Below are 24,915 nucleotides of genomic sequence, written 5' to 3'. Positions count from 1 at the left end.
AAGCCAATGTTACCAGATATTTGAACAAACTCTCCTGATCCGATCCAGTCAATAACAGTTTAAGACGGATCAGGTGTGTTATCCCGTAACAGACCTTACTGATTCACCCCCAAAGATCTGTTTCATCACATTATTTGATGACTGTGTTTCTACCTGGCTTGATTAGATTTGTTTCTGCTTCAGTTGGAACTGAAGAAAAAAGGTTAGCAGCCTTGTAAGGTTTTTTTTTTTTTTTTTTTAAAGTTTACAAAACTGATTCAAAGCAAACATGTATTCTGTGCCGATCATGTCAACCCCCAAATAAGTATAGATGTAGCCAGACTTTTTGTCTCCGGAGCCAGGGCTGAATAAGACAACAGCCGTGACTCCGGAGGCAGTGCTCGCTGCGACAGCACTGCGGGTGGTCCTTGATTCCGGATACCCCCCCCTCAGCATTAATCCTCTGGTGGTCGCGTTACATCAGCTTGCACCACTGCCGGAAACTTTCAGTCTGGCTTTATCGGTGTTTTATTTATTTATTTTATTCAGTGGTTCAAATATACCAAATAAAACATGCTTTAATCGTTATTTGATACCATTTCTTCCGCGTCAGAAATATAGTGTGAATATTTTCATACACAAGTAACTGGTTCTCATAAACCTATTTTATCTTCACTTTATAACGTACCGTATGGGCCCGAATATAGTTCGGCCTCGACATAATACGACCCTAAAGTTTTGAAGGTGTTCTACATGACAAATAAAAGGTGTTGGGCTGCGTATATAATACGAGTACAGTTTTTCTAAGGACATTTTTAGGAAAAAAAGCCTTAGCACTATATTCAGGCCTACACGGTAATCTGAAGATTTTGCAATGGTTTTTAATGTACTGAATTTCTCTCTCTTAATCCCTTCAGTGCACTTTAGGTGTTTGGGGAGCGTATTGATAAGAGCTGGCACACACTAGTCCTGAGAATGTTCATAAAACATTGTGGTTTTTTTGGCTCTCCTTCCGTTCTTTCAGGGCTGGATTCACTATGCTCCATTAACTTATTTAACGTGATGCTCAGAGATTGGTGAACGTGCCGAGATTCACTTTGCGGCAGTTTCTTGTACACTTTTTAAGAGTTAAAAACAAAATAGGTGAAAAATCTTTCTGAACTTCTGGTGAAAAAATTTAGAATGTGCTAGTTTGCCTTATAAAGTAATAATTGAATTAATTAAAGCACTACCGCGACTAAAAAAAATTATGTTTTTTTTTTTTTTTTTACAAGTTCGATTGAATTTAAAAACTGAAGGTAATTGAAAGTGCAATGTCTTCTCAGCGTGAATTGTAGTTGCCATAAACTTCTGTTTTGAAGCAATGTCTTTGCTAAATTGAAATATGTGGTATTCGCCAAGTTTTACCAAGCGCTCAAAAAGTTTGCGCATCTCTAGTGATGTTAACCTAAGTTAATGAACGTTAATAGTATTCATTAAAGGACATAACCTGACGTTACCAAGATTTTAGTGAAAAATCCTGTGAAAAGCTTGGTGCAATTTTTTTATATCACTTATTCCAAATGACATTTAAATGAGCTCATTACAGCTGAATTTATTTTCATCCCATAGTCACTAAAGCTCTATTAGGGTTAACGTAGGGAAATAACACTACATTATTTAAGTCAGGGGTGCCCAAACTATTCGCGCTGCACCCCCTCTGCCTGATCCCCCAAGTGCTCGTGCCCCCCCCACCTTGCATGTGGGGGTCATGTGACGTCACGCCATGACCCCACAGCATCATTTGATGCTGCGTTGCCAAGCCGACGGACCATGTGACATGACGTCACATGGTCCCGGCGGCGTCATTTGATGCCGTGTTGCCATGGCGACCCGTCACACAGCTGGCTGAGTCAAGGTAAGTGGAGTGTTGCGATCCCCCGGCATTAAATTAAATGCCTTGGGGAAGAGCGTGGGGCATCTGCAACCGCCCACGTCCCCCTAGAAAAATCTTGCGACCCCCATTTGTTGCACCGCTGATTTTAAGTCATACCTAACCCTGAGTTTACTTCCAGACCCCTCTCTCCCTCTGCTCCTCTGTTCTCTTCACTCCTCTTCCCTATTTTAGGTAACATCACATTATTTGCCCTGATTAAGCAGAGTTTAGTGCTGTTTAGGGTTGACAGAAATACGGAGGCGCCATGTGATATAATAGAGAGATGACATAACTATGGAGCTCAAACCTCTGTGTCTCTTTGGGTATTTTAAACCTTTGGCATGAACATGGTGAAAGCAAAATGTGTGGGTTCATGTAGCATCTCCCACTGAGCTTCCTTTAAACGTCTTTGTAAATTGCATTTTATACCCAAACTCTCTCTCTCTCTGTCTCTCCCCTGCCCCCTTCACCTCCCTCCCGCCAGCCCTTTTTCAGGGTAGGATAGGAGGACTAAGACATACTTAACGACACTTTATTGGAAGCCATTGCAACATTATTCTAAAATAACTTGACATTAAGTTCACATAACGTGACATTAATCGTAGGCTAACGAGATATACAACGTCTGTCATTTTTGCATATAATTGCAAATAATTAACCTTACACAAAAGAACGTCTGTTATGAGCCCTGATTTAACAAAGCTTTGTGGATTTAGCCTTCTAAATGCTAACTCAATAAGATACAATAGTATTGAGGTCGTAGTGAGATATCACATTTCCTCAGATGTATCGTTTGTCACAGCATCTCCAACCATCCACAATGGACCAGTATAAAGAAAAAAATGCTACTTTGCTTCTTCATAAAATTATATTATTTACTGCACATTTCCAAAGTACCCAGTCTGCTAACCAAAGGCAAGTAAAGTGTCAAATGTAAACTTTCAAAACACGGGTGGCATGGCTAGTAATGTGAGCAGTTTAAATATCCTTTACATGGGCAGTCACATCTATGAAGAAGGTGAACTAATGACAGAGGCATGTGTAATATTTTAAATGTAGGTGAATCACACGCGTACTGTAAGTGTTTATAAAGACTTTCAACTTTTATCATTTTCAGAACAAATTCTTCAGATGGTTTTTACTGTCTTTTTTGGTGTTAAGACTGGGTGGCAGTCCTTAAATCTGCAGTTCAGTCACGTTTCTTTCTTTTGTTCATTGTTTTTCAGTAATTTTGATGCAACCATTAGTGAAGCAGGTAAATGCAGCTGGTTAGCATGGATTGAGCAGACCTGAATAATAAGAAAGCATATTTGTTTTCACAGGATTCATTTTTTCACGTGTTCATTTTTCACAGGATGACTGTATCTTTCTAAGGAATCTTTATTTTTATTTTATTTTGCCAGCTACTTGGTAAAAATGTGGAAGTCCATCACGACTTTCTTCCATGTAATATTGTGGAAGTAATTAACACCACAATTAAATATTATATTACAAATGTGCTGTTATTTTATTTATTGTGTTTTCCCAGTAAATCATCCAGTGTGCATTTCTGATTTTAGGTGTCCGACCCCTGGTTGTGATGGCTCTGGGCATATCACTGGAAATTATGCTTCCCATAGAAGGTATGCAGTCAGATCTGTCTAATTTTTTTTTATATATGTTGGCAGTGAGTATAAAGCAGCAGTTCACGATTTCCCTTTTAAAAGGGAACATAGTGCACTGTAAAATAATAGTTACAATTGCTTTACACATCTATTGCCCTCCTGTTCTGCAGAAAAAAAAATTAAATAAAAGTTGAAGGAACAATATGCGGGTTATTAATTAAACTGCTAGAGATGTAGCTAACTTTACTGTCTCCGATGCTGAGGTCACGCGTCACACATGGTGGTCACGGCACTGGAGAATTAACGCTGTGGGGGACCATTCGGAAGCCTGGATCCCCCGCAGTGAGATCGCGGCAGACACTGTCTCCGGCACCACCAGCTTTTGCTTCTTTGACCACGGCGCTGGAGACAGTAAGTCTTACTACATCTGTATATTGCCGATCGGGACACTATCACATGGAAACTCCTATAAAAGCAAATGGGAGTGTACATGCCCCAATGCTCTGATCAGCATTATCACAGTTTATTGCATGATCTCTCATGTGTTTCCCAACATACCGTATTATCAGGAGAAATATATTGTGACAACAGTAGTCCACAAAGCTCTGTTAAGTGACTTAACGTTACTTTAACCTACACGTTAACCATTTATCTTCAGAGGACAATAGCGTAATGTTAAAGTCATGTTTTCTATTGTAAAGGAGCATAGCGGTAGCTATAACAGCCGTAACAGATAATGACATGCAAATGGTGCTTTACACGTCGCAGATCTCAAATCTGCTCCTGGCAACTTTTTGGAGCAGCCTTTGCTACATTGTAGCTTCAAAAGGTAGCTGCATTGTTTACTGAAATTGTTTGTGGAGCATTTAAACACTCAAGTGCACAAAGTGGGTGTATATACTGTATGAATGTATATTTTATTTATATGATGCCACCAATGTGTGTGGCTATTTACAAAACAGATATTAGAACATGGGGAATGAAAATACAATATGTACATAAAACACGCATGCACATAGAGTGTGAATCTCTGCCCTTAAGAGCTAAGCATCTATTTGTAATGCAAAATGGCCTTAAAGAGTTATTTTTACCAACCTGATTGTTAATCAGCTATCTACATAGTTGAAATGTGGCACAGTTCGCTGTCAAATTGTGCCCCCAACCACATGCCTGCCAACACACAGAAACACATATATGTAAATATGTACACGCTCACTTGTAATTGGCTTCACTCTTCAGAATATCATAGTTTCCATAGGATTAAAAAATAATGTTGACACAAAATACTGCATACAACAAAAAAGGGGCCATCTCTAGGTGTGTGTGCTTGGTATTTAACTATCTGTCCCTTAGTGTGCCCGTTCAGGCTTCCAGATCATGTGATCTGTAAACTAGCGATCACATGATTCCAATCCTGATCATGTTTCCTAATTGGTAAAATTCCCACCATTTTTAATTGTATGTTCACTGCTTGTATTTGTTATCAGCTGCAATTAATTTTGCAAGTTTTTTCCAATCTAGGATAACAAATTTAGAATGATTTTTTTTGAGAAAATCACTATCTTTGAGGACTGTCTAAACATACTTTAGAATTAATATTTTTCTGAAAGTATATGAACTGAATAAAAATAAAAAGTTAAGGCAACCTGTACCAAAATATATATTTGAGGACTGTTTAGATGAGAGAGATGTGGCCAACATTATTACTCCTGCTGATGCATTGCAGAAGGACGTACACAGCGAGTATGAAGCAGCCACTCTTGAATCAGCCACATGGGAGAAAGGGGCAGGACTAAAGCACTATTTTACCAGCGCTATAGCACCAATAGAATGAGTAATGTTGGCTACAGGTACATCTGCATCATTTTGTCAGAATGGTTACATTTCAAATTAATTAAAGTAGAGAAGTTAGTCAAAATAAAACCTTCAATAGGTCCTTGTGCAATAAAAACAATAGTATATATTTGTTTTTTAAATAGTCATAAAAATGCCATCCATCCTTTAACTTTAGAGTGTGAATTTACTCAACAGAATGTACCAAAGGGACTTTTATTATGCTGCAGTTATTTTGTAACAGTCCATTTTTTTCTTAAATAAATTCTTAAAATCAATTGTCTTACAGTATGTGGTTCGATGTGCTTAATGCCCAAATGTGTGTATACTACAGTACATTCAGTAATTAGCTGGAATTAATTTATTTTGGATGTATTCAAGAAACAAGAAGCTAAAGATTAGTTTTCTTAATATGAGAAATGAACTGGCACAGGTCAGATTAAAGCTGCTGACCAAGCAATATCTTACATATGGTTTTTTTTTTGGTTTTTTTAATAAATCCGTTCTGTACTATGAGAAAATACTTGTAGTATTTAAAAAAAAACTATGAATGACATTTTTAAGGCATTATAATGTAACAAGTCTTTTTTGTTTCTATAGCAACCATTTACAAAGTCACATCCCCTTCCTCTTCTGACAGACTCTGGCACACCCCTTTTTGAGCCATGCCCTCTTTCTAGCAGTACACCAATTGTATCTAGTGACTGCCTGGTCACTTGATCTTCCCAACAGAACTTTGCATCTTTGGTCCTCTTCTGCTGCACTCACAGCCACTAAGTGAACCCCCTGAGCCGAATATTCACCAATCGATCACAGGAGAACGGAGTGATCGGCAACTTAGCTAATTACTTATTATGGTGTGGATTGTATTGATGCACATATTAAAGGGCTAAACAAAATTAAATCAAAAATAAAGAACCACAGCTTGAACTGCTGCTTTAAGGTCCTTACAATCTTACTACCATATGCTTATTAATATACTCAATTAATAACCACTGTGCAATATTTACATTGCTATAGAAACCATAACAAGTACTTTTCAACCAATAACAACTGCTAGTCCAATGCAAAACCAAAACTTTCTTATTTAAATACACAGTAATTGTCATTATAATACTTTTTCACAGAGAAACATATTTTATTGTTACAATATAATAATAGACCTATGTTAATGTGTTATATTTAGCATGATTATGAAAGTGTGTCTGCTCTTGAATGTATAGTTATAGCCACATCTCTTAATAAAAACGCGAGGGAAATCAACTTACAGTAATTCGGTTTCATCTGAAGTCTTCATTATCTTTTTTTCTAAATTTTACCTGCAAAGAAATTCATTTTGGAGCTACAGTAGGGGTAAAACCTGCATGGAAATAAAACAGTCAGACAATTGCATTTATTTAGTGACTGTGTACGTAGATTGAGTGTGTAGCAATTATTTTCCAATTTGCAGTGTCACAGTACTGTACATTTGAGACACTCCCAAGTTAGGAGAATTTCAACTTGATTAGTTAATGCAAGACTATCATATTTATTTGCATTTTGATAAATGGAGCTGAGAAACTACTAATGGCAACCCTACTGCACCTACCTATATTGTACTGTATATATACATTGTGACAACTCCACATACAGTATGCCTGAAGGTATTCGCTGATTTCATTATGTTTCCGTTTTGTATAACGTCCATTTTGTTCATTAGCGGCACTAGAAGTTTTCTCCTCCAAAAAGGTGTATTAACATAAAGTGGGAATAGAAGTTTTTTTGATACTTCGCTTTATTTTATTTTGCATTTGTGTCAAATGTATGACAGTGTTGCTTACACTTGATGCAAATTCTTAGCCAGAAAAGTTTTATGCCATCTCAGAATGGGCAGATTTTCTGGACGCAATCTGTTAGTCATGTAACTCCTCCTTAATAGAGGGGTGCTATTTTTGTTTGCGAAATTTCACAAATCACGCAAAACTGACTATTTTTTTCGTGAAAATGTTAGCAAAAACAGCAAACTGCGCAATCATATTTATTAAGCATTCAATGTTAATTTGCATTGCAAATGAATAGCACTCGGTCACATGACCCTTTAGATACTGCAATTTTTGCTAAATTGTTATAATATTTAATTATTGTGAAAGTCACTTAGTTTTTGATGTTATTTGGGAAAAAAATTGCATTCAAATCTATTTTTTGCGCATTTTCCGATTAATGTAAACTTTAGTGAAAATTTAGAGAGAGCACAAAATGCAAGAGAAAATCACGTACAATTTTTCAAAGTAAATTTAAAAACATTCGCACAGCTCTTCTACCTAACTCTTCACCTTGATTCTTCCCAATTTGTTAGTTGACGCACACAGTGCACAACTTGAAACAAAGGCAATACATTGATACAATGATGGAAATTACATCATGCGGATTAACCTTTCACCAAATTTTCTTTGAAACATCTCCCCCTCTACACCCCCCTTCCCCATATCTTTTTCTTATAACAAAAAATAAAACTGGGTAAACAACTTAAAATAAAATAAAAAGACTGAAATAGTGATACTGAATCCGTCTTTTATTCAACATTGTTGTATTTGAATATTGTGATGCTTAAAATTGAGGGATTCCAGATACATCAATACTTTATTTTTTCAGATTTAATGTAGGAGGTGGGGGAATTCTCTAAAACCAAGGTGACGCGTCCTCAAGTTTATTGTGAGCCTGTGTGAATAATGACTTTCTTACTCATACTGAATAATGCTCGTACAAAGCAAATAAATGTTTATTCTTTTTTAATTAGTCTTTCAGGATGTCCAAGGGCAAAGAAAAGTGGAATCAAGATAGCACAAAGCAAAGAAGATAAGGAAGATCAAGAACCCATTAGGTTAACCAAAATTCATCATATGTTGAATTACAGCCTTATTTTATTATAACCATTGCTCCACATGCAATGCAAAAGCTTCCATACCAATTATGATCATATTTAACTCATTTATACAATATTCATATATATTTTTTAGATTGGTCCAATAATGTGACATTATGCTTTTTAGTTCCATAGCATCTGTACTGTGGTACTCACCCACTTCGTGTTTGCGCTGTTACCTCATTCTTTCACTAGACCCTCCATGCCAGAGAGATTGTAACTCCACGCATGAACGGCCCACTATTGTGATCACTTATGCAGCCACCACGTGAGCTTGATCTGCCTGTAAGATCAAGAATGGGAGAGGAAGTCCCTCTCCTTTTTTAATCTGATGGAGGTAGTGGCTCAGATAGAGCAGCAATCTTGATCTTGCTTGAATGCACGTGATCACATATAATGTAATGTAAAGTGATGAGTCATCAGCATGCCAGTCTTGTGATGATCAATGTACATCATTAAGGCACTGAAGTGGTTAAAGCAGCAATTATTCCTGTTTTTGTTGTTGTTTTTTTTTTTAATATCTTACACTATTCAAACCAGGGAGGTCCTTCGGAGATGAATCACGCTGTTATTCCCTATTTTGTAGGACCCCTAGTTCCCGAGATACTTACCGGATTACATGTAGATATAATCTGTGCACAAAACAAGCATTGATAGAATGAAGAGCGTAAGGCCAATATGGTCCTTCCGTGCTGGCTTCCTGGTCATTGCACCAATCCTACTTCTGCATCCGTGCGTCTCAGCATCGCATCACACACCGATGGTCCTCGTCCATTCCAAGAAGCAGTGCAGTCGAAATCCATTATATTCGTATGCTTTTCTCGGTTATAGATTACTTAATCAGGGTCTAGTAGGTGATAGTGTGAGTGATAGTGTGGGTTATGCTACAGTCACTGTAAATAGTCTTTAGGTTATCATTGCAACAACAATAGGTTGTCATAGATGCACCAATATTGTCGGTAATTCCACTAATAAGATAATGCCATAATAATATGTTGCATATCCTGCAGGCCAATAGAAAGCCACAAGTCATTGGGATGGGAGTGACTTTGCGGATTTCTATTGGTAGACTGCAAGAACCATATTTAAATGTCCAGGAAGGATTAGCAGCAACAAAACTGGTAAGTATCTTCAGAACCAGAGGTTCTCTGGGCTAGAAATAGGGCGGTTCTGCTCCGAAGGACCTCGGTTCAAATGCTGTAAATAAAATAAAAACTTAAAATGGACGTGATTGCTGCTTTAACAACATGTCTTTTCTTTTTAATTCCACTTTCCTGTGTTCTACATGTAACACTATCCTACGATAATTCATAAATTAATCTACTTTATTGCTAACCTCCCAATTTCTCTGTTCTTTTGTATTCCTCTAACATTAAACTGACTCTTCTTAAATGTAGCTGTGTGCTCCTTTCTTGAATTTGATTTTCCGATTGAAGTATGGCATATATTTGCACCTGCACTTTAAGTAATATTTTTAAATCTAGTATATTTCATGTGGAATACATCCATTTATCACCATTACTAATTGATATATTTGACCATCCAGGGACCTCAATGATGGAGAGAGTTCAAGGGGCAATAGTTCCCAATTCAGGGAGTATCAGTATCAGACTGATGTGATCATGCACAGAGATGGCTGCCATAAAAATAACCCATAAAACACCATTAATTGATGCTTTAAACAAAAGCTTAAGTACAGTACCCTCAAAGAAGTATTACTGCAGGATGTAGCAATATCCAACATTTTAAGTCATACAGTAAAGGCAAGGACAGAAAATAATCAAAGAAGTGTATTTACCAAACCGCCTTGTGACAAATGTTTCAGATGCTCTGTTACGCAATCTAGTCACATTTTTAATGAATGTTTGACATTTGATAAAACAGCTCAACATCTCCGAATTACATTAATCAAGGAAATTACCAGCCATTATAACACTAATATAAACACACTAATCAATTTTCTAGTGTTTGTGCAGATGAGCCAAACTCATGCTAGTCAAAGGAACAATCCCAGGTGTAATGTAAAAATGTTTATATATATCCTGAAACAGGCAGTCCCTCAGAGCATATCTGGCATCACCAGACGTCCAAGGACCCCCTGGTTCTGGAGCAGCAAGTCCAGGGCAGACTGACTGTTGACCGGGCAAACTGGGCAAACGATAAAGCCCCTGGGTCAGGGTTCACTCTTTCGACCAATAGAAAAATATATCACGCTTTTCATGATGACCCCGATGACCATGTGAATCCACTTTAAACTGATTTTACTATTGATAAATAGTATTTTATTCTAGTATTTATCCACATCCACTTCTTTTTTACTGTCCATCACCTGTTTTCACCATATATTTTTGCATATCTTTAAGAGCATGACTATGTTGTTCTTCCTCCATTTAATTCATATTTTGATTTTCGTTGTCTACATATGTATTTCAATGTACCCTGTACTAGTAAATTCAAACCTGTAACATAATCAATCATTTTTTCTGCAAAAAAAAGGAAATATTGTGTACTGTATGCCTTTACATTTTGTAAGTGGTAATTTTTTTATACTATATAATTAGTTCTATCACATATTACCTTCTGTAGTCTTCTGCAGATATTTTTGTACGTCTGGTGAGCTAATTTATTTTAAATATGCCAATAATAGTTTAAATGTATGGAAATTGTAATTGGAATACACAAAATAATAATTGACACCACAATATAATGTGCTGATATTGATAACATGTCAGGTATCTCATATTTTGTAAGTAAATCTGTTAAACCCTTTATCATAATGGGAAAAAAACACCCAGCAACATATTGGTAAGATTGCTTTGTGCAGTGTTAAATGTGAACGTGTATTACTCGTACTCAACATTTAACAGTACATTGTATGTCAATTTAGGAGAGCATCCAAGTAAAATGCAGTATTAAAATATTATAATACTACATACCACATTTGTTTGGCTTTCCTTCACTCTTTCATTTTCAAAGTGAGATATTGCAGATTTTCGGCAGCAGATTGCAAAGAATAATAACAAAAAACGTGAAGCTATCCATTTTCCCGAAATTGATTTGTCTTTAAGAAAAGAATTCTATTATCCAAAAAAAAAATCACAAAGTCTATAAAACAAAATGGCAGAAATGTGTTTTTTTCAGTTCTCCACATCTTGTTATTGGCTTTAAATCGTTCCGTAATGTATGTATAGTCACAAAAGTTAAGTAGATTTTTTTTTACAGGTACAAGATGGCAGGTAAATGATGACTAGACAATAAACCATGTCTCCTCTCTCTGATAACCAGATGTCCTGTTCCTGGGTGTGATGGACAAGGCCATGTAACGGGAAAGTATGCATCTCATCGCAGTGCTTCAGGATGTCCACTTGCAGCAAAAAGACAAAAAGATGGTTACATGAATGGATCACAGTTCTCCTGGAAATCTGGAAAGACAGAAGGCATGTCATGTCCCACTCCAGGATGTGATGGCTCTGGACATATCAGTGGTAGTTTTCTTACACATCGCAGGTGAGTCATTATTAATCACTACTATATATGGATGATGTTTTTTCCATAGGTAAAACGTGACAATCAAAAGGTCTTCATGGATTACATTATTATCATCTGTTTGTATGCCACGAATACTCAACTAAATCATGTATTGCTTATTTTAACCCTGTCATTTCCTCAAGTATCTATTACATTGTGAATGCTTCTACCTTTGCTGTCTAATGACAAGAGTTGAATGGAAAACAAATATAGCTATATAAAATGTCAGTTGTATAGTTCCATTCTCACATATTATTATTTAACTTTTCTTGAGTTGCACAACAAAAATGACTTGGTCCTGGTATCTAAAATCCCATGATATACTTATAAACAAAATATATATCTCAGCGTATTTTCCTACCTAATTCTATATAAACAGAAAAAGGTTTATGATCCCTAAACCTAGTTTTGGTAGAGCACCAAAGGAAAAACGTGTACAAATTAAAGCTACTTATTGTATACAAAAAAGAGAGAACCTAGCTCTACTAATGCTTGCTAGACACATTCTTTCAAAATTAAAAGAAGGTGCTACTGTATCTGAATTTAGAAAGTAACAAAGATATCATGAGAGAAACAGAAATGTTATATTGGTGCTGAACTCAGTTTAGCGCAATCCCTCTCTGAAATTAATTTGTTACTGATATCCTGATGTACCAGGATATTTAGTCAAACTTAACTTTTAATTTGCATACTTTAGAAAAAAAATCATTATGAATGGTATTCTATTTACAAGTGAAGATAGAAAACATAAATCCCAAAAATAAAAAATGAAAACTCATCTGAGTGTAGTAGAGAGTTTAAGAGTAGTAGGGTGGTTTACCCAGTTATCTCGCAGTATCTACAGTATCTACCTGTCTATTACTGTATCTATCTCTTAATGTTTTGTATAGTGCATACATGAGTCTATCATGAGTGTAATAGCTTCTATGCTTTAGATGAGCTGTAATGCTATAATCTAGCCAATAATGCAGTTTTATCTAAAAAGTAGTGTATGATACTTATCTAATGTCTAACCAAATTATAGTGGTAAAGAGAAATGGGAAATTGTAGGAGTAAGGAAGAAGTGTTGAGAAGTAGATACTGTAGGTAATTCACTAGCAGGAATCTACAAAGATAAATTGTCACTAAAATACGCCCATTCCTCTGTTGCTCGACTGCTAAAACTCTGAATCAGGCCCTCATTCTCTCCTGTCTTGATTACTTTAACCTCCTGCTGCCCGGCCTTCGTGCCTCTCACCTGTCTCCCCTACAATCTATCCTAAACGCTGCTGCCAGAATCGCTCTGCTCTTTCCTAAATCTGTCTCCGCATCTCACCTCCTGAAATCCCTCTCCTGGCTTCCGATCAAATCCCGCATCTAACACTCGATTCTCCTCCTCACTTTTAAAGCTTTACACTCTTCTGCCCCGCCTTACATCTCAGCCCTAATTTCTTGTTATGCACCATCCCGACTCTTGCGTTCTTCTAGAGGATGTCTTCTTTCTACCCCCTTTGTATCTAAAGCCCTCTCCCACCTTAAACCTTTATCACTGACTGCCCCGCACCTCTGGAATGCCCTTCCCCTCAATACCCGACTAGCACTCTCTCTATCCACCTTTAAGACCCACCTTAAGACACACTTGCTTAAACAAGCATATGAATAGCACTGTGGATAATACTGGACACATGATATAAAGCTTAGCCCCCTGCAGACGCACTTACCAGAACTCCCTCCTACTGTCTCTGTACGTTTTCCCTACCTATCAATTAGACTGTAAGCTCCTCGGAGCAGGGAATCCTCATCCTTAATGTTACTTTTATGTCTGAAGCACTTATTCCCATGATCTGTTATTTATATTATCTGTTATTTATTTGATTACCACGTGTATTACTACTGTGAAGCGCTATGTACATTAATGGCGCTATATAAATAAACATATACAATACAATACAATAGAGAGTTTCTAATCTATCTTTATGTAATCAAATATTTACATATTGTTGCAATGGTACCTTTCAAATTCTTGACTTGATTGTGAGGGCAGTTGGCTTTCTGCAGCTGCACCTGTAGCCTTCTCGGGTGATTTTTTTCCTGCCCTTCAATAAAATGAGTATGTCATCAATATACCTTATCCCGATATAAATGTATTTTGTGTATTGTTGCACCGCTTCTGAGAATACATTGGCTTCCCCCCACTAGTCCACGTAAAGGTTAACATAGGTGGGGGCATATATTGTGCCTATAGCTGTTCTGTGAGTTTGTTGATAGAGAGTTGACATTGGTTATTGTTAAATAGGAAGCAATTTTGTTAGTGTGGATTCCTGGAGATCACGGATTAATTTGTAACTCTCTATATAGTGTAATATTCTCAGTGACAGAAAGTGTTTGACTGCTTTAATGTCAATATTGTGTCCAATACTAGTGTATACTGATTCAACATCAAAGCTTGCTAGGAAAGTATTATCATCTGCACTAATACCTTCAATTTGTTTGAGTACATTTTTTGTATCCATTACATATGATGGTAAAAAAGTTGTAAAACTCTTTAATACTTCATCTATATGTATGCTGAGTATCTGTAAGGTTTACAATTCCGGATACAATAGGGCATCCTGATGGGTTTTGAGCATTTGTGTGTACTTTCAGTGTACTTTACAAAGGGATTATTGAAACTCATAAATTTGAATTCATGTTTAGTTATAACATCATTTTGTAAATCTAGTTTGAGAATTATATTTAATTCTCAAGTTAAGGTTTCAGTGGGATATGTCTTATAGCACCCATTGTCACTTCGAAGTCTAATCGTTTATTACATAGTTGTCTATTTTAAGGAGCACAATATTGCCTCCTTTGTCAGAAGGTTTAATAGTTATATATTTCATGTTTATTAATGCTGTAAAGGCTTTATGTCCTTATTTTCTGATGTTATTACACTTACTATTCCTCTGTAATTTTTCTAGGTCTTTTGTCACTAGGTCAACACATTTTTCAATATAAGCATTAGTATCCATACTTGGATTAAAGTGACTTTGTGCCTTAAAGTTGTTGTGGGGTCCTTTTCCTGGTGTTCTCAAATTTTCTTCAAGTAGTGCGGTTAAAGAGTGAGAATATTCTGTCATTCCAGACTATTCTGTTAATTCCCATGTTTGTCCCATCAATATTAGTGGCTGGTGCAAAAGAAAAACAGTTTGATACACAACTAAAAGAACAGCACATAAAGATTGTATCAGTTAAATTAATCACTCTGGTGTTATCATCATGATTATATCTATCCAGTGATATCTCTCTCCTGCCTCTGTGTTAACGATATCCCCATTTTTTTGTCTCTTAGACCAGGGGCGCACAAAGTGGGGGACGCAAGATTTTTCAGGGGGGCCGCGGCAGTTGCAGAGGCCCCGTGCTCTTCCCCACAGCATTTAAATACCAGGGTATCGCGTGAGGCCTCTGCAATGTCTCCCACCTTGTCTTCGGTGATGCATCGCCATGGCAATGCGGCATCAAATGACACCACAGGGTCAAGTGACGTCACTTTGCCATAGCAACGTGACGTCAATGTGACTTTGTGTGACGCCGAAGACAAGGAAGGAGGGGGCGCGAGCCACTGAGGAGAGCAGCCAGGGGTGCCAGGGTGAAAGGTTTGCACATCCCTGTCAGACCACACCCAACATCCCTTCTTGTCTTACCTCTTTTATATGGTTTGTGTTCTCTGGGGTTTTTCTTCTAAAATAGTTGAGGATGATAAAGGGTCGAGATGTAGAGGAGAAAGTATACACAGTATTTTACTATTGATATTGTATTGTCTATGTCTATTGTTATACTCAGTGTCTGCTGTGGTCTTCCAGGCTAGACAATTCACTTGAAATACCGTAGGTTCTATTTATTTGTGTATTGATCTGATGTCTATATATTTGAACTTTTTTTTGTAATCCCTTAAGTCTCTATGACATTTCCTGTTTTCTGTCCTTTAGTTAGTCAACAAATCTGTCTGTATTCATTAAAGTTAAGCTCTGTATTCACCAATTTTATTTTTTGAAGTGCCTGGATTCTTAGTAGTTGCTAATATCATGCAAACATTTTTAAAGTATCGCATTCCATGATTGAATGAATTCTTCCTCTTGTGTAGGATAAGATGGGGCTAAATTTACCCTTAGTCCTCAGGGAATCGGATTAGACTTTATATATTTTTGTAAACTGGTCATTTCCCATCAAAGTCTGGATTCCTGTTTATGTATCTGAAATTATTGTTTAATATCTCTCAGGGAAGTTTTCCCTTGAAAGTTTGTCTCTAGAGCAAAAACTGTCTCTGAGTCATTCTCCCGTTCATTGAAGTCTACTTTTTTGAACAGGAAACCATCGCTCATCTAAATCATAGAAGCAATTTCACCCATGATAGAATCTACTGCAAATATTACCAAGATAGTTAGGTAAACCTTCCTACTACTCTTAAACCCTCAGAGGTTGTTATCATTTTGATTTTGGGGATACATGTTTTCTTCATTCACTTGTAAATACAATACCGTTTATTATTATTGGGATTTTTTTTTCTGAAGAATACTGATTAAAGTTGTTTTACTAAATATTCTGGTAATCAGGATATCAGTAACATATTCATTTCAGAGAGGGATTGGTCTAAGCCAAGTGCCCCACCAATAGGATGTTTCTGTTTCTTTCATGAAGTTAAAGCTATGACCTGCATTTACTCCATTATTCCCGTTATCTACATTTAGGTACATATTCATGGGGGGTTATTCATTGAGTTCAATTAGATTTTCTGTGCAATTGACATTATCACAATTTAATTTATCCCCATAGACTCTTATCCATGAGTCATGAAGCTGCAATATGGGACATCGCGCCCGATCTTGCGGAAACCAACATGAACTTAAATGGCAGTTACTGCTAGATCGAGCGCGATGTCTCGTATTGTGGCTAGATGACCCCTGGCCTTAATCTCTTTTGGAATATGCAGGTAGGTAGTGGAACAGAAATGAACAGAAGCACATAAAGTGCAAATAACAACCCAAATAATACAATACTAATAGGGATCTACAATGCAAATCCAAATTGGGGATTGCTGCTCCAGAAAACAGGTTCCAAGCCTGTATCATAAAGCACCACAAGAAAACAAAGGAGCGCAAAGAGCCCAAAAAAGTGTGAATGCTAGGATATAAAGGTATAATGATACCATCCCGCCTCCAAAATGAATAGCGGGACCTCTTCAGTAAAAGGGAGCTCTTAAGTAGTGACAAAAGAAGAAAAAGAGGCAAACATAGTGTAACACTGTGATCGTATTATACATGCAGGCAAACACAATTACACTTACAAGATGTCCAATGAAATCAAGTTTGGGTGTTATTAACAGGACACCCACGCCCTTCTTTCCAGTAAGCACTGCTCCCCTAGAACAGCTGATGGTCTTCACAGATCTCCATGTCTAGAGGGCGCTTGCGCACTGCATCACTCATATGTGCAGCGTCAGACTGGAATCTGAGCTCTGGAAAAGTGCAGGCAGTGCTAGCTATGGAAATATAGCCCAATAGTCCAAAAATCATATGCGAACTCCTGAGGAAGCCGCAGAAACAGTGAAATGTATAGGGATTTTTGGACTGTTGGACATTTCAGAGCTAGAACTGCTTGGACTAAATCCAATTGGAGTAGAAAAGCAGGAGCAGATAAGATAGTAGACAGACTGAAAAAAAAACTTAAATGCATGTGTAGCGGGTGTACCCCTGGGATACTATAACTACTGATGCTGCTGTCACCTGTGAGGCTAACAGGAGGCCTGAACCTCCACCACTGGGAGCCTGGGGTATACTTAAATACGGTGCAGCACTCCACTGATGAGGGATCCCAACGTTGTGGGAGTGTGCCCTCACCAGAACAACCATACAGTAAATACACACAATGGGAATAAACAGTATTTACTGAGCATGTATGGTAACTTCAGTGAAATTCTCATTGCATAACATCAATACATCATTACATCGTTACATCATATGGATAACATTGCATCACCCTGAATGCATACCATCCCATCCACCCACATGTCCATCATTACATCACCCTTAGTCCTTTGAGTAACAATGTGCTCGGACACTTATCCCTTGAGTGTCCACAAACTATAAAGTGAGTGTGAGTGTGAGGGATAGCGCTTCCCTGTGTTGGGGCCCGGAGGTGCACTTAATATACTACCTCCCTGATCATAGTCCTGATCAGGATAATCCTTCGTAATCAGCAATTTTGCAACTTGGTCCCACGGCGCGATGCGCTGCTCCTTGCAGGAATGATTACACCATCTGACTCCTCCGGGGAGGGATCCCCAGCCGGATGATCCTTTAAGAAGAGTCTCTGCTATGGAGTCGGATATCCTTTCAGCTTTCAAGCTGCACTGGCATTCATGCAATGTCCTGCAGCATCTCTCTCTATGAGTATAGTGAAGGAGTGCCTAGCTTAAGGCCTTTTCCTATTTTAGGCATTTTATTCTATACAGTGTCTCAGGGGACTAACTGAGCCCTGGGGGATTACCTCTGGCCTAGTCCCTGCATGCAGAAGATCTCTTACTGTAGATTCTGTCTGATCCCAGACTCTGGCAGTTCACCACGTGCAACTGGCACTGGTGATATAACATACACTGTGTATACTATAGAAAACACCCCCCTTCGCAATTAGGGGCCTCTCTTGCAGCAGCCAAAGCTAACTACTGTGGCTACACTGCAAAGCAACACTGTCTCAGCTAGCTATACTGCTCAGATAAGGTGGCAGCAGCCCTACCTTGGGTCTGTCCCTAGCTGCAGCAACTCACTGGTGTCTTAGGGCTATCTGGGGCCTGGGGAGGGTACTCTGGCCTAGTGCATTGGTCACTGACCCTGCACACCTACCACCTCCCCTGTCTGCCTCCCATCCCTGAGTGACTTCCTTCATGCAAGCCTGCTAATATCCCTAACTAGATCCTCCCCTTAACAGGAGAATTCCTCAGCCCTATTGGCTAAGCTACAACATCTGACTGCCTGTAGCTATGCCTCCTGGGAACTATAGTTCCCAAGGAGGCTCTTGCCTATGGAGACCGCATGGGTGCCTCTCTAATGGCCGCCTACCTTTTTCTATCTGCGCTATCCTAATGGCCGCCGCGCCACTTTCCTGCACATGCGCAACATCTAGAGGACCTTCCTACCTCTCTACCTTCTCCTGCGCTTTGCCTGCCACCTCTAAGATGGTCGCCGCAACTCGTCCACACATGCGGGGATGGTGGCACCAACCAGTGGAGAGCCGCCGGAGCCTCCCTTCACCTCTTGGTGCCAGCTATCTCGGGTGCACCACCTTATCTACCTGCGCGGCACCTGCCCTTATGCCAGGGGGAGCGCAGGGAAGTGTAGCATAGCCGGGGACCCGCGCTGGTAAGGGGACCAGGGCTATAAACTCCCCCTGGTTAAAAACCCAACATCCCCGCTTGGGGAACAGCATCGCACAGTACAAGACTACACAAGCAAAGTACATTGCAATATACATACATCTTAATGTGCAGACTTTATCACCAGTGGCATACATCAAAATAACAATCATGGTGCATAAAAGATAACCCACAGTGATATCCGAGGCCAGCTGAGTCCCATAGTGGAGTCCCCCTAACTGATTGGGTGAGGGTATCTCCCTCTGATTGCCATGAATCACGGCCTGGTCAGTCACTGGTACTGGAATGGTTGTCTCTGGTTTGAAGTCACTTCCTCCCCCGGGTGGGGGAAATAGCAAGGAGCCCTTGGTATTGACCCCTGCCTGATCACCCGCAGAACCAGGAAGGGGAACACCAAATCAAATTGGCCCAGGATCCTCAGGGTAGTTAACCACACATCACACACCTTGGGGGGTCTCCAAATGGTCTGCACAGTCACCCTACGCATTTCATTCGATTTGAGCATCCTCAGGGATAAATTCTATTATTCTGACCCAGGGTGGTCCAAATGCGTGTACTTAGAGCACTTTTGTAAGTGTATTACCTTTACTTTTGCATGAATATATGCTCTTGATCCTCCACTTCAGTGTACCTACTTGGACTTGGATTGAGTCCATTTCCGGAGCAACACTACTTACAGTCGTAATAGTGTGTTCACTTGGTTATTTTAAACAGTATGTGCGCTTAAATCCCCATCTGCCTCTATCTGCTCATGTGTATATGCCTAGAATGTTTTCACCTGCAATTTAAACACTATCGGGCACATGTATCAATGCAAAGATGGTTTATTTCTGCGTAAACGATAGCCCAGATGTATCATAAAATCCATTTAAACCAATAGTGTTTTTCTTTGATACATTTGGTGCATTTTTGCCTTGTTACATACTGTAGACATCTGTATATAGCTTCCAATAAATTTAAGTGGCCCTATAACCTTCCACTAGTCACATTATTTTCAGCAGTAAACAAATATAAGATATTTGTGTCCCTTGATGCTTTAACTTAATTAAAGCTCACATTACAGTCACGAAGGTTGTAGAAATAACCTCTTTCGATTTTATTTGAAAAATAAAACCTTTTTCATTCTTATCTGATGCTGTTCCTCACTGTTATCATTCCGCAGTCAACTGAAGAGTTACACGAGGGTGCGTAGGGCCTGCCACAATGACATAACATGTTGAAGGAGGCCACAAGGTGAAACAACCAATCAGATTGGTTGATTTAATATGTGGAAACCACTCACACCAAAGATGTACGGGGCCATCATTACCATGTGATAAATAAACCATAATATTAACATAACATGACACTCACCAAAAATTTACAGTACTAAAAGAATACTAGGTGCATAGGGGAAAACAGTATCGAATAACACTAGAGTAGGGGTCACTGTAGCCCCTAAAATTGCACTCAAGGTATAGACAAAGGGAATCACATATGTGGAACAATAGTGAATACGTTTGAATGTAAATCCACCTCTAGTTAAATTATAATATATATTAACGAGGTAGTATTAGAGAGGACACACGGAAGCATATCATACATCATAAAAAATAAAAATAAACTTTAATAGCAGTACTCGACGAAAAAACGTGATAATATATACAGTGGAAGTTAAAATCCCCAGTTAACAGACGGAGGCTTGTATAGATAGTTGGTACCTACTATACTTTGAGTGCAATCTTAGGGGCTACAGTGACCCCTTGTGGTCACTATTCTAGTGTTCTTTGATAAATAAACCAAGCTGATTGGGTAATTTATCATACCCTCGCATAAATCTTCAGTCGACGGTGGAGTGAGGACATGGAGGAAGGGCATCTTATAAAAAGTTTTATTTTTCAACTAATATAGAAATAGGATTATTCTACAAGCAAGACAGAACTCTGGGCTTCAATCCATATTGGAGATAGCTCATTGAGGGATATTTGTTGCATCAGATTGCTGTAAGCCATTGGCCCATGCATTGGACCTTGGTTTAAAGTGTTTTTTTTTCCGTTTGTTTTCTTTTGGCTGTGGTGAAGACTGGATTTTTTACTTATTGGATTTTTGGGGGATTTTTTTGTTGTTGCTGGGCATTGGCCCATTGAAGTATCACAATAGATGAGTCCTTGGGCGTTATTTACCCGTTAGACCATAGAGGAGCGCAACATGGATGAGAAAGTTATTTTATTTTGTACGCTTTTTATGCCAATGAGGCTACCTAGGCTAGGTAATCAAGGGGTTAATGAACTATTTGTATATAATAAACTGTATATTTGCATATATTTTGTACTGTATGTTTACTTTTTTGTTGGTAACAAAGCCTACAGCTCTATTAGTCAGCTTTGACTAATAAGGCTGAAAATCATTAATCTAGATAGGGGGTATTAGTAGTGTTGTGGTACGGTAGAGGTGTGGGTGAAAGGTGTAAGTGCCCTGGGAGGTTGGTTAGGCCTCCAAGAGGAAGGTGGGGATTAATCATTTGTCTGCATGGGGGTTGGAAGGCTTTGTCAAGCAATGTTGAGTGTCAAGTCAGTTAGCCATGGCTTCCCCATGATTAGTTGAGCCATTTGAAGGGCTCAGTGGTTAATATATGAAACAGATGGAAAAAAATGAATTTCATTAACTTTTATCGTCTTTGCATTCTCTCCCCTCAAAGCCCTATTTCATGATCTGGATGGGAATGAAGCCAAGCCTTTAGAAAGATCCCATTATCTGAAGATAATGTAGTGTTATCTTTAATTAGCAGGACGTTAAGACAACTTCAATGGGTCAATTAGGGTTATTTTCTTTCTTAGAATTATCTTCGTAAATAAAGCAGTAACCCAGTGAAAATACCATATATTCCTGTTTTAGATAACATCACGTTATTTGCCTAGATGTAACAGGGCTAAGTGAATCTATGCTTTAATCTGTCTAAAAACATATTCTAAGTATAGGGAATGAGAAATTGAAGCATTAATCCAATTCTTGTTGGACTATTTTTCCTTTCACTGCAATCAGTGTCAACAAATTTAACATGTAATTAAAGTGTAAAATATTTTGTAACTATATTAATTGTAGATTTTAATTATTCACGTGCATATGGACTCAAGGCAAGAACAAAGCATTACATGTGAAATCTTTTGTTCCAGAAATAAATAGGATGTTATGTTTTCTAAGGTAATTTGAAACCACCAGCAATGAAGAATACAAACACATTTGGTGGGCTCATCAAAGCAGTTTGTAGCATCGGTGCTACAGGAATCAGCTGTTCTGTATATCATATTTGAAAAGTATACTATATATATATATATATATATATATATATATATATATATATACAAAAATATTGATTGCAGGAATCACGATGCAGAAGACAATAGTATTTGCTAACATTTCTAGGCTGGCTACTTTCCAACTAATATTTGTTTTGTTTCTTAACCCCAACAGTTTATCAGGATGCCCAAGAGCCACTTCAGCAATGAAGAAAGCCAGATTATCAGGAGAAGAAATGCTAACAATAAAGCAGCGGGCACCTAATGGTATGAGAGCTTTTTAAACCATAGTCATGATGAAAAAGGTCTTGTGAGAGGTTTAATTTACTTGCCATGATTATGTTATTCAGATTTCTTTGTGTTGCAGCCCGATCCACACACTTTTTACATAGATTAGTAACAAAAAGACCAACCTGAATTTCACTTTCAATTTTTTTTATCCAAAATAAGAATTGCAGCTCCTAGAAGTTGGTAATGGTTTGGGAAAAACATGGACACCCTTGGCTACAACTGGGACCCCAGCTCGGAACGTATATTGGCTATTCCCACTAGCCTTTTGTGTTTCAAAGCTGTAAAGACTAGAAATATTCTGTTACCGTGTTCTTTTATTTGACTTTTTTTTAATGATTCTTTAAAGGTTTTTAAATATTATACTGCAAACGGTAAACATTATATATAATATTACAATTATAAGCCCTAACACAGCAGTTGTGTTTTTATGTACTGCACATACAGGGTACATACATTTTTAATCTATCGAAGATCAAAAAAAAGTATTTTTAAATGGTCCCATGGCTCTTAAAGCTGCAATCCCAAAAAGTGAACATAGAAAACAATATTTTGTAAAGAATTTAGCATGAATGGGAGAGTGTTTGTTAATCAATTGTTTCCCCTGCACTTAGCCTACCCAGTCTTTACCAATGAGCCAATAAAAAGTAAGAGAGGCACATTGTGTGTGGCTTTGCCTATGCACACTCTTGTTGAACACTCCACTCCATCATATCACACAAAATGGAGTAGCCAGTGGAAATCAAACTCCTTGCTATGTTTACAAATAAACTGTTGCCTAATTGTGGTGACTGTGGTGCCTATGGTGTCATTACTGATACTTGACCCTGGTGAGAGGCAGAATGACTGTACTCCAACTCCAATTTAACAATCTGAGGGTTTATTGAATAACTGACTACCAGCAACTGGGTATCACCTGGTCAGTGAGTCCTGTGTCTGGCTGTCCAGGAACACAGTTTTTAAGGTGTTTAGGATGGCTTCCCAGGATCTTGGTGCATAGCACCGGAGTCTCAGGTTCCAGAGGGTTGGAGTGCTGGTGGTCCAAGGAATGTAGTTCATCAATTCCCTAGTACTCCTATAGCCTTCCAGCTCTCCTAGTTCACCTTAGTTGTTCCTAATTAACTTAACACAAACACTGCTATTTTTAGCCTAGCCTAAAGCCACGCCCATTAACTAAGATTGGCCAGATGCTTCTGAGGAGATATACATTTGCACTGAGAAATTAACCAATTAGAGCCCTAATTGCTGTCCACATAACATAAAAAAAACTTTTTTTTAAAATGCTTATAGGTGTTTATTTTAATGATAAAAAATGTATTAATCACCCAAATTAAACTCATCAGACATGGCACTGGTATTAGTACTAACTGGTCCTAGGAGGGACCGCCCTTTGAAAGGTTGAAAAACACTGCTCTAGAGTAACACAATGAAGGTCATATTGTGTACGAAGGAATAAGTTAGTAACATTCTGTGAGAGCTTAACTGAAGGTGGAGAGCACAGCAGTGCAACTGTGGCATTTTCCAGACCCTGCAGTACATGCTGTAGTTATTGCTTATGTTCCCAATGTATAATTATCTGAATGGTAGAACAATTGACTGAATTACCATTTACAGTATTCCATAACAGGACAACTGATTAAACCAATCACCTCTCTATATTATACCAGCGAACCCAGACAGGCATGATTTCAGGCTGCTTTGAAGGTCCTGACCTTACAGGAAATACTAAACTAAAGAATAGTGTTAAAACTCTCTCTCGGGTTCTCCTGACTGTTACGGTATGTGCAACGTGCAAACCAGTTTAACAAAACTGTGCATTATATTTTAACAACAAAAACATTACAGTCGTTTACTAATCTTAGCTATCATGTTTCTTTGTTATAGGTTCATTATGAGTATACAATGGAACAAAATAGTTCCTACTCACAACGGTTAAATGATAACAAAAATATTCATAATTGCATATTTATTTTATCTATAATAAACTATCCTTTTTGGGGGTTGAGACCATAAATAGATTAATGTTATATTAAAAAATAAATAAAATATCAAAGAAAGGTATTAAAAGAAAGTGGGGCTTACATGCAAGCATTATACTGTAATAAACTCCATTACAAAACCTCCAGGGGGTTACTAAATAACTGATATGTAGTTCAACACATACCTACTGTAGTGGTAGATCCAGAAAGCTCTATTAAATCAGG

The 24,915-nt window shown here is 38.1% G+C and overlaps 1 protein-coding gene across 11 annotated transcripts in view; it reads left to right on the top strand.

Annotated features, from left to right (window-relative positions):
• The window catches only part of MYT1L (myelin transcription factor 1 like), a 573,498-nt gene that overhangs the window by 534,175 nt on the left and 14,408 nt on the right, over positions 1 to 24,915 (top strand). For 8 of the 11 annotated variants that reach the window (XM_075598273.1, XM_075598277.1, XM_075598279.1 and 5 more), the window contains 4 exons: positions 3,454 to 3,516; positions 8,108 to 8,191; positions 11,519 to 11,740; positions 22,599 to 22,690. In XM_075598273.1, coding sequence (XP_075454388.1) covers positions 3,454 to 3,516; positions 8,108 to 8,191; positions 11,519 to 11,740; positions 22,599 to 22,690 — 461 coding nt within the window. The remainder of the gene's footprint in view (positions 1 to 3,453; positions 3,517 to 8,107; positions 8,192 to 11,518; positions 11,741 to 22,598; positions 22,691 to 24,915) is intronic. The other 3 variants (XM_075598276.1, XM_075598275.1, XM_075598278.1) reach the window with 3 other exon arrangements.

Source organism: Ascaphus truei, chromosome 4 (genome assembly GCF_040206685.1).
Source record: "Ascaphus truei isolate aAscTru1 chromosome 4, aAscTru1.hap1, whole genome shotgun sequence".
Classification (NCBI taxonomy): Eukaryota; Metazoa; Chordata; class Amphibia; order Anura; family Ascaphidae; genus Ascaphus; species Ascaphus truei.
The sequence above is the reverse complement of the archived record's forward strand: the minus strand, read 5'-3'. Positions and strand labels throughout refer to the sequence as shown.